This window comes from Anas acuta, chromosome 2 (genome assembly GCF_963932015.1).
Source record: "Anas acuta chromosome 2, bAnaAcu1.1, whole genome shotgun sequence".
Taxonomy (NCBI): Eukaryota; Metazoa; Chordata; class Aves; order Anseriformes; family Anatidae; genus Anas; species Anas acuta.
The window spans coordinates 15361513-15372730 of NC_088980.1; the positions used below are offsets into that span (position 1 = coordinate 15361513).

Genomic DNA, 11218 nt, shown 5'->3' on the forward strand with positions numbered 1-11218 from the left:
GAAGGAAGGGCTTGGCGGACTCCGACCTTTTTAGCCTCACGTTAGACACAGGACTGATTAAACAAAATAGAGAGCTAAGCGTTGATCATAAACCAGGCGTTAATGTATCAAGCTTACTGCAGCTAAGTGCTGAACGTGACCAGGAGGCAGATCCAGAAACAGATCTGGAACCCAATCCAGCAGGGCATTCAGTGTCCTGCAAGTGGACAGTCTTGGAGAGCAAGTCTTTGCCGCCAGAATATGATCTGCTGCAATCTTCCAGCTCGCCGTCCCCGTGACTCACGTCACTCCAGCCTTTGTGTAGGGCAGGAGAAACTCACCCCAATGTAAATGTACCACTCTGTATAATGAGCACATTGTACGTGGCCGATAAGCTGCCAGGTCAGCTCGCTGTCTGCATCTGTGAAAAAAAGAGACAGAGGCTGACATGAGAATTAATGACCACAACCACTTAGCACCATCACTTCCTGCACCAAGCGAGCCCATCTTTTAATACTACGTGCTATCGGTCTTGTGGCCGTGTCTAACATCTCCTTCATTCTCCCTCTCAAAAGGCACAGCCCCATGCTGAGCAGATTCTAGCAGGGCCCCTTGCTCGCCATGCACCTCCACAACCATGCAGAGGTGGCTGCGGTTCCTTAGCAGGGGCCATGGATGCTGCTCTGCTCCCAGGCCAGGGCAGGGAAGGCTGGTGCTCACAGAGGTGGCAGCATCCCAGGAGGTCTGCCTTGGTTTTATGGCATGGTGTGGTGGTAGTGGCGATTTTTTTTTTGTTTGTTTAAAAAAAAAAAAAAAAAAGTCCTAGGTAGGTTAGAAGCATTTTGAACAGGAAGGGGGAGAAAAGAAAAGAAGGGGGGAAAAAGAGAAAGAAAGTACTCCACTCTCAGTAACACATGTTGGGAAAGAGCAGTACAGATAACACTCAATGAGGCTGAGACAGGCTGAGTTACCTCATGTGGTGTGAAGCAGCGAAGACTTGTGTTAGGAAGTGGTGAGATTATGAGCGAGGTGGGAAGGAGCAATGCTCTGGGGAGAGCCTGCCTAATTGTGGGCATGTGGGGACCAACATGCAAAATGCAGCACTCCTCACTGTGGCCCCAGTTGCAAAGCATCTCCCTTTAAACCCTTTGCTGAGCTTCAGGAGCAGAGGCAGCGAGGTGGAGAACAGCCATGACAGCCCCCCAGCAGCATGGGCTTGGGCACCCACCAGAGCTCAGTGGGTGCCAACAACCTGCAGCCACTGGGGAACTGCAGCCAAGAACCCCACCCCAAAATGTATATATTGGTACCTACGGATAAAATGATGCTCTGACAATTGGCCAGAGATTCTCAGGCTGCGACCTGGTGCTCCACCAACCACTCGCTACTTTTCCATGATAAGTGGCTCTCTTTTGCCAATGGCTCAGATTAAAAGATAGCTAGACAGAATTAAAACATATTCTTTAATGGACTTTTATAGCAAAACTCTAGTAGGTATAAAAGATAACTCCATGTAATTAAATCAGCTGTACTCACTAAGTAATATATTTTTCCAAATATACTGTAACCATTTTGAAAGCAATAACTAAAATGCTAAAATATTTTTCTACTTATGACTTTTTCAATAATATGATATGCAAACAATCATAAAAACAAGAGGTATTTACAAACTATTTTGCTATTTCTGTCGGTATGTCTGCAGACATCACTTTGCCAGCTCCCCTGAGACAGTCTATTTTACAGCACAGAAATTTATGTCTTACATTGTTCACAGAAAATGCATGTAGATTACACAGAAAATGAAAGGCACCATTACCAAGTGACAGTGCTTATGGTTTCCTAAATATAATCCAAGTATTAAATATACATGAAGAAATCGGGGAAAAATAATAATATTATTTTAATATAATTACGCTAAGTAAATAAAACTAAGTTAAGCTAACTGAGGTAATATAATTCTGACATTTTCCAATTATTGTATTGGTTTGACACATGCATGTACATGGAGAAGGAAGAGTGAAACCTACATCTGAGTCCAGTAGCAAAGAACCACAATCTCTCAAAATTACAGAATAAGCAATAGCTAACAGAAAGCAAATCCAGCAATATGAAAAAAAAATGGTGTACATACTGAGTGAATACACACAATTTCATACTCCTTTGCTTGGTGTCACATTTGCTCACCTATTTTTTGTAAGATGCAAGGCTGTGGATTCCCAGAAATGATACCCACGCCTAACAGCAAACAAACACTTCCCTGCTGCCTGCTCAGACCATGGAAACCTGCCTTTGCTTGATCGCCTTCATTCAAAAATGTTCACTCACTCTCACAGATGTTGTGTATACCACAATATGGAGATGCTACATTAAACATTTTGACATCATCTGCAGTTGCGTCTGCTGGCTCAGATACCTCCAGCATTTTCTCTGACATCTTTAGTACTTCGGAAGTGTTGGAAAATAACAAATGGCATTCGTGCACATCTGCACTCTCCAAAAGGCGTCCAGAAAGCGGCCAAATAATTCAGCGATTCTTTTCAGCCATTTGGGAGGCTTTTCCTGCCAGCTTCCTATCGCACAGTCAGCCACTGGCAACTTGACTCACAGATGTCTGCACTGGGAGCTGTGGTAGCGTTGGAAGCACCAGTTTGCTAACAGTTTATTGACTCCTCAGCCCCAGCAAGCCACAGCCATGACAATGGGGGCCACATTTGCCACTGCTTGTTTGCAGTACACCATACTGCATGTCCACTTGTGATTTGCATATTCTGGCAAAGCATTAATTTATTTTTTTTTCTTACAGTAAGGCTAGATACCTTTCCTAAAGACATTTTTCTCCCCCAGTACCTAAATGCCTTGTGGCAGATTGCTATCCATCCTGCATTTGCTTTTGTTTTGTGTGATATGCCGTTTTGGAAGTTTGTTTTTATGGCAGCTTGTTTCCCTGTTCCTGGCAGCATTAATAATGCATGCTAAGTTAACTGCTGCACCATATGGTTCCTGGCTTCTTTATCTCTCATCGTGCGAGTTATTTCTTTGCCACTTTGGTTGTTCGGTGTTTGCTTGTGATGAAGTTGCTTGGAAAGCAACCGACAATTTAATTTTCTAAACACGGTGTAAAGTTGTAGGATTGCAGCTGAACCAGCGTTAAAAGCTTGTTGCTGCATCAAGAGACTCCATCCTCAACAACTGCACAAAGGGAAGACGCATCCGGACCACACGTGCCTGAGTAAGGCAGAAAGAGTTTCTATTTTTATTTTTAAGCGCTGTTAGTGAGAAACTGGAGGAAAAGGGATAAAAACGATTATCAGTCTTGAGTTATCCTTCCCAAAGCAGCACCGGCACAAGCTCCAGCGCCAGCAGGTCGGTCCCAAAGCACAGGGCGCCCTGCAGCACTTTACCTCCCCGCAGAGCTCCCAGTGCCACTTTTCCCTTCTCCATTAGCGGCTCCCCACGTCGGGGGGCACTGGGAGAGGAGCAGCAGGCTCCTTCCCCGGGGCTGGGGACCCCGCTGGGCTCTGCCCCGGGGCTCAGCACACGGACCCCGCCCGCTCCCTGCCGCTCCCTCACACCCGGGGCCGGGAAGCGCGGGGGCCCTGCGTGCTCCCAGCCCCGACGGCGGGCGTGCAGCTGATGAAACGCCACCAAATAAGGCGATGGCGGCCGCCTCCGGGGGAGCTGGGGGACAGCGGGGACACCGGCGATCCCCGAGAGCCCGTCCCGTGCCCGGCGGGGCTGCTGAGGGGGCGCAGCCAGCGCCAGGCGGGGCGGCCAAGCCGTGCTGCTCGGCGGCCAGGCCGAGCCCTCCCGCCCCGCTGCTCGCCTTCCAGCCCCCCTGCTCGCCTTCCAGCCCCCCTGCTCGCCCTTCTCGCCCTCCTTCCCTCCCCAAGCCGCAGCCCGGAGCGCCTCCTCCGCGCCCCCGCCCGGGGCTTGACGGCAGCGGGGAGGAATGTGTTTCCGGGGCGGGGAGAGGGCGGCCGAGCGCGGACCTTCCCCTCCCTCCCCTTCCCTCCCTCTCTCCCTCCTCTCCCTTCCCCCGCCGCCCCGTGCGCCGGGCACCCCCCCCCGACACCCCGGAGGAGCGGAGGGCAGCCGGACAGGACAGGACAGGACGGGAGAGGAGAGGACAGGACAGGAGGGACGAGGAGGGAGGCAGGCAGGGCGCCCCGCCGTGCACAGCCCAGCCCAGCCCAGCCCAGCCCAGCCCGCTCCCGGGACGCCGGGGCGCGGGGGGAGCCGCAGGCGGGCGGCTCGGAGCGCGCCCCCTGGCAGGAGCCAGCAGCGCCGCGGCCATGGCCGAGGTAGCGGGGGGACGGGGGTGGGACGGGAGCCCCCCGGGAGGAGGCTGGAGACCCCCGGGAGGAGGTTGGAGCCCCCCCGGGAAATGGCTCGGAGCCTCCCGGGCGGGGATGGGAGGCGGGGAGCCCCCGGGAAGGGGTCCGGGAGGGCTCCGCTGGCGGCGGGCGCAGAGCGCGGCTCCTCCCCGGCCGGGAGCCGCCTGGCCCCGGGAGCGGGGCGGGAAGGTGCCGGGCCCGGGCTGCGGCTCCTTCCTGTGGCGGCGGGACGGCGGCCTCGGGCCTCCCCGCCCGCTGGCCCCTTTGTCCGCCCGGCCCCGGGAGGGATGCGGGGAGCTCGCTTCGGTGGCCGTCCCCCCCCCACCCCTGGTGTCCGTGAAGTTGGAGGCGCCCCCCAAACACACACACACCGAGGGGTGTCCGCCCTGCGGGGCTGCCTGCATGGCGGAGGGGAAGGGGCGAGTGACAGGAGTGAGGCAGGGCAGGAATTTGGGCGGCTATCTCGAGGTTTTGGGCCTGTTGGGTTGTTTGAATGGCTGCGGGGGCACAAGGCAGCGCTCGGGCTGCCTTCAGCTCGGTGCCTGTTCTGCTGGCGCTGAGCCTTCGCTCTGTACGAGCTTGTTTTGGGGTGGGGGGCTTTTATGCGATCCCTTTCACGTGGTGGTTTCTGAAATGCCCTAAAACAATGCGAGCGGCGCGTTTTGTCCAGTATCGCCGCCTTCGTGTACCAGATGGCTGGGAGGAAGCATAAAGGGTGAAGGGATCGGAAATTCTTCCCTGACTCACTGTTAGGTCGCCTTTAGCGCCAATGTCAGATGTCTTCGTCTTATGGAATAAACGTCTGCCCGCCTGTTAGACTCATCAGGTGGTCTTCGTGACTGTGTTTCTTTATCAAAAAAAGTTGGACAGGAGTTTCTCATTTCTGCTGGGTTTCTCCTTTGTATAATACAACGGTGCATTCATGCCAACACATGTGCGCATACTTGTCGGGTGAAAAATGCTGATTTTCTGGTGGATTTACCAGCTTGGTGCTGCAGTCCTGTGCATGCCAACGCACACAAACCTTTAGGAGGAGGGCTCGTTGCCATTCAGATCAGTCAAACCGCTCGTGGCGGGCGCTGAGCGTGTGCTCAGGTGTTGAAATGGAGTGGGGCTTCGCGTGTGTGGAGACGGCTTTAGATAATCTGAGCTCCTGGCACATTCACTAGGTGATGGTGGCGGGGTGAGAAGAACCAGTTTCCTACTGTGAAATGAGATGACTTGGTAGTAACTTTTTTTTTTTTTTTTTCCTTTTAAAGAAGCGTTGTGTGACTAGAAGGACTTAAATTTGACAAATTAAGCAAGACTCTAAAAGTAGCGAAGACATTCATTGTCCGCGTCCACCCCCGTGATGAAACTGATGATTCATTGTCCTGTCACCAAAAAAAAAATTATTTGCCTCTGGCAAATGATTAAGTAGCATTTTGCAAGCCTGCCTAAGGCTATATTTTTAAGGGTTGCAAAAACAGTGAGCCATTGGCAATAGGTAGGCAAGATGAGGCAAGTTCATGATGAGAACGCCTTCAACTTTTGTCCTTTTCAAAGATGTTTCATGAAGTGGAAGGTGCAAACTCAACAGGCTTGGAGGATGGTACCTTACCGTAGTCAAAGTTGGAGCTGGTAAGTTCTGTGCCACTTTGCCAGCCGTGTGATAAATAACCAGTCTTACTTCAAAAATGAAGTGTCAGCAGTTACAAGTCTGGTGTCCTTTTTGTGCAGCCAGGGAGACCATTTGGCTCTGGACACGCGTTTGTCCCATCTGCATAATGGTCCTAGTTGTGTCCGCCCTCACGAGGGACAGATTCAGAGGGCTGCAAGTTTTCTCTGGAATATTCATGAGCTTCTGATGTGAGCGCAGAATTGCAGTGTTTTGTCTTGTTGAGTTTAAGTGACTCGAGTGGTTAATCTTCTGCCACTTCCTTTGGGAAGTGATTCCCACAGCTGAATGCAAACTGTCCGGAAACTTTTCCTGCTGTTCTTTCTTCCTGATTCATGTTCTCATCCCTCTGCTCTTAGCCGTGCTCCCCGTACTTCTCTTGGGGCAGATCTGCTGTCATGCAGTTTTAAAAAGAGCACGTTTGCTACAGCTCAGGAAGTAGTAACTTGGGCAGCAGCAGGGCCAGCTCAGAGGGTGACACAGCCGCGGGGCTGACGCATGCTGTTGCCCCGAATATAGTTCTCTTTCTGCCTTTGGTATGAGCACTTCAGCTTGCCCATAAGCAGTTGTCATGCCCACCTTCCACCACTCTTGATTTAGACGATGGGTGTGATGCACACGTGCCCCTTGGTGAAGCCCGAGGCCCAGCCTTCAGAAACCGTCCTGATGGTGGCTGCTGCATGACTGCTGTTAAGGACCGATGAAGTACCTGCTCTGCAGTGGGACCTTTTTTGTAAGCTATCAGAGGCTGTGCTTTTGGAACAGGCTCCCCCAGATGTTGCTCATTCTCCTCTAGCAGCAGACATGGAGGTGGGCACCTGCAGAAATAAATGCGGATGCATGCGTGATGCCTGGCACAGCCTCAGAGCATGTCACCACTGCAGGTAGGGTGCAGATGCCTTCTGTTCCCTGCTAGTTGACAGAAAATGTTGCCCCCAGTGTGTGGTCTCATGAGTGTTTTTTTGGGGGGAAAAAATAGAGCCAGAATGAACATTTTCTGGCAGTTGATGGGCCCTACTTCCCCATCCCTGCCACCTTTCCAAATACTTTTTGTGCATCTTCCATGTGAGAGCTGCTGTTGCAAGCAGTCAGACCTTGCATAACTGCAATTAAAACAGGCATTTTAAAATTTTATTTTTTTTTTTATCAATGTTAATTAAGTATGTCAAGTTAACTGGCTTTAAGATTCATCGTGCCTTCTCAGATGACACTTGGAAGGACATTAGTTAGACCTGGAAGAGGAATCCAGGCTTGGCAGCAGTGGAGCCTGTTCTGCTGTTATTTTCTTTTCTGGAATTTCAAGTGATGTATGTATTTGTTTATTTTATAGGTTGACTGTTCTCCTTGGCAAACTTTTATTTTTAGAAACTGCGGTGAGCCCTCTGAGAGGGAACCCTTGTTGGAATGTCTTTTTTCTTTTTTAAGCTTCTCAGAATCCACTGGTAGAGGTCATAAAGCAATTACATAAATTAAATAATTCTTTAAAATGCAATTAAGGCGACTTGTAGTTAGATTTTTTTTTATTGTCATTTTAAAAGTACTTACCAGTTTGTGTGCTATTTCCCTATGACCAAATTTTTATGCCATCTACCATATTCTGTGCCCCCATAGAAATTTGCCTGTCTCTCAGCAGCAGAAAGCTCAGAATTAGCTCTGTACTTTCCTGCCTCTCATATCCCATCTCGTATATTGCTAATTATGCACTTGCCTCTACTCTGCCTTGCTTTGAAGACACTTCATAACAGTAGTGTGCTTGTTAAGAGCTTTCGTGTATATATGCATTGGGATTTTTTACACGATGATGTGCATCTTAAGGCTTTACAGGAAAATGAATCTTTAGCCTAGCGGAGGCTTAGCTGGTATTTCTGAAGAGGATCTTGATTATTTTTCAAGCGGGGGGCGTCAGAGAATCACAAAATTTGAAGAGGACTGCAGATGAACACGTTCTGTAGCGTGATCTCCTGGTCAGATGTTGGCAGTATCGTGTCCAGATTTAAGGCTCCTTTTGTGACAAAAAGTCAAAATTAGTTGGTTTGTTCTAATATTAATTGATGTTGTCACTTACTGGCCAATATAATCTATTTTTTTTTCCGTGTAGTTCTTCCTATGTTGCTCTGTTTTGCGACATATTGTGTTGTAAACCTGAATAAAGGCTGATGTTACTTGCTGTGCAGTAACCACAGCTGACCACACTATTGACCAGTGTCTGTGCGTTGTCATAGTTATGGACATCCTGGAGTAGCCTACAGAGTCTTTTTCATGTTTACCCAGAAATGGAAAAACAAATTCAACTTTTTTTGTTGTTGTTGTTGTTCTTCCCCAGTTTGTCCTCCATGGGCATGGCCTGGTAACCTAAACTTGAAATTTTAAGTCAGGGTAGATTTCCAATAAGACCTTTCTCTAAATTTACTTCTTTCCCCCCATGTGGATGAGTAGTGTAAGTACCAGAAAAAGTATATACAACTTAATTGTGAGAAAACAACATGTGCTTTGGCTGTATGAGCTTCTAGTCTGATGTAAAACATATATCGGCTTGCTTAATAGATTATTTTGGAAATGTCATGCAGAGAAAATGAAAATTCTGACTTCTGTGAATAGAAATAAGACAACAGGCATCTCACTGGCATCACTAAGTAGTACAGCTGTGTTTTTCAGTATTGAGGGTGTACTCTGTAGAAGAATGTTGTTACTTAACATACTCTATTTTTGTAATAACCACCTTTTACTTTTCTATTCTTAAACCAATTAGAGTGATTCTGCGGGCTTCCTAGGGTATTTAATTGTCCCATTAACAATTTGAAGATGTTTGAAATCTGCAGAGATGGTGAAGTCAGTAATTTAGTACAAAATTTGCGCATAACCAAACAAATGCACAAAAGCAGCTTGGCGAGACTATAATATCAATATTTACTTTGGGGAAAGGTGATGGGATTCCTACCCGACCTATAATCCTCTTTGGGATGTCACTGAATAAAAGCTATTTTGTGTATTAGAAGGATCTTTTTGTCTATATCTTTCTCAATTTCTCTTTACAGTCAGCTGCAAAAAGGGTTATGAAATATGTTTTCTGTCTTAAAAGCCCTTTCATGTGCTTTTTCTTTTCCAGCAGCAGCAGTGAAATATCATTAGTATTCTTGTGGTTTTTATTAGAGGGGAGAGTTTTGAGTAACAAAATTGAGCCTGGAATCTTAACTTTGTTATTGCCAGGAGGAGCTAAGAAGATTTTGGTGTTTTCTCACCATCGTTTTCATTCTTTTCGCTTTCTGAGAGAAAAACATCATGTGTCTCTGTTAAATTAATGCAGTTCTCAAGTTCTGCCAACAAACCATTAGTTTCCTGTCTATAGATATTTTCCCTAAACCTCTCATATGTGAGACCACATTTAATTGCAGGTTCTTCTTAAAATTCTCAAATGCTTATAAGCTGTAACAAGTTCGATATAGTATTTTCCACTTAAAAAAAAAAATCAACATAATATTTGCATTTTATGATTTATGCAGTTTATGAATTTATGATTTGTGTTTTTTACAAGATTGCTTGTGTTCAACTTAGTCCTAGCTTTGAGTTCACTTAGTTTTAACTTCTGCTGTCAACAGTTTCTAGTGTATGAGCAGGGAGGAGAGCCATCATTTATATGGACTCATATTAAAGTGTAGACTTCTGTGTAGTATCCATGCTATGTACAAGTAGTCATGTAATTAGTTTACTGTTATGACTATTAACAAATAATTTTCTTTTTACGTGTAGAACTGTACAGGTAATGGCACTTTTGATGTGGAAGCTGAACTGAAAAAGTGAAAGTATCTTCTTTTCTCGTTCACTTGCGGTAAAATGAAAAACAGTAATTATATATATTGGGCTAAACTGAAACACTGAAATCACCCTCATGCGAAAATGACTGATTTGTGGTTATTTAAAAGAGAAAAAAAATAATTGGATTAGATCAATTTAGAAAGAGTCAGCATTTCATTTAGGAAATGGTGATTCTTGTAAGTCAAAGGCAGTATCTTGGCTATTACGTGTATTAATCCCCGAAATCGTGTTTTTGAAAAAGAAACCTGCTGCTGAGCTTGCTGGTTTGGTACAACCTTGACCTTGAAGCAAGTGTGGAGATAAGGACGTGGGGCTGTTCATTTTTGTAAAGGGAAAAAATAATAAATAAGGAGAATCAGTCATTGCACGGTTTGTTAATTTTCGTTGAAGGAGCTGCAGTTGATGCATCTTACCGGGGTGCAGCGGGCTGGCTGCGGGGGAAGCCCTTCGGTTTGGTGCCTTTGTACGGGGCAGTGTGCCATGGCCTTATCCTGTCCCAACCTGGGGTCCCGTGCCATTCTGTCCCGGTGAGCTGTGCAGTACCGTGAGCATCGTGAGCCTAGCAGGAGCTGCAGGACATCACTTGGAGGGCCTGGTGTTGGGGCATTTTGGCCAGCATCCTCTGCAGCTTCAGTTGCCCAAGTATTAAATCGGGCAACACCCACGCTCTGCCGAGCACCTCAGCTATCTGCTTTTACTGATCTTAGATTCAGGCTTTTGTGTGAAGATGAGAACAGGTGAAAGGAAGGACTGTTTTTGAAGTGAAGATAAATACAAACGACTGCAATTTTTTTGATGTTAAATATAAAGCACTCTCCAAAGGATCAAGAGGTGACGCATCTCAGTAGTTGGTTGTGATTAAAATTGCATTAAATTCTCCATCAGGATGAGTTTGTGTGTTATTAAAGCATCTTTAATAGTGGAGTAATGGAAAATTTTGCACTCGTCCTGTGAAACGTACCTTCTTCTGATGATAAAAAGAAGAAATGAAGTAGTTTTATTAGCATGATACACAAGATCAACCAGTGTAAGTAAGGTTGATTATTTGCTGCCTTTGAAACAGTGTGTTCAGGCCGTTTTTTCTCTTTTTGGACTGAAATTGTGTTTTAGTGTGTTAAAATCAGTTTTGATGGGCATAGGAGAAAGTCAGAAATTACAGTCTATGAAGTTTCTTTTGTGTTTTTGCAAGCTTGTATTTAGTATATGTTAATGTGCCCAATTTCTGGCGTTAGCTGAAGATTGTCCAGATATTGAGAGTAGTACTGTGGCTGATTTCTGTAAAATACAAGTCTTGGCCATTTTTGAAATGTAGGCCTTATGGTTTTGCCTCAGAATAGATGCAAATCTATCCTTAATTGTGCATGAATGTAGCCTATGTCATTTTGCAAAATATCTCTAAGTGTAAAGTTTTAGGAGGTAACATTTTTTCTTTGCT

At 46.6% G+C, this 11218-nt stretch overlaps 1 protein-coding gene across 3 annotated transcripts in view; it reads left to right on the top strand.

Moving 5' to 3' along the window:
* Positions 1 to 3946: 3946 nt before the first annotated feature.
* The window catches only part of ITGB1 (integrin subunit beta 1), a 44328-nt gene continuing 37056 nt past the window's right edge, over positions 3947 to 11218 (top strand). For 2 of the 3 annotated variants that reach the window (XM_068673572.1, XM_068673570.1), the window contains exon 1: positions 3947 to 4280. Coding sequence is in view for 2 of the 3 variants with exons in the window: in XM_068673570.1 (XP_068529671.1) it covers positions 4272 to 4280 (9 nt within the window). In the remaining variant the exon portion in view is untranslated. The remainder of the gene's footprint in view (positions 4281 to 11218) is intronic. The other variant, XM_068673571.1, reaches the window with a different exon arrangement.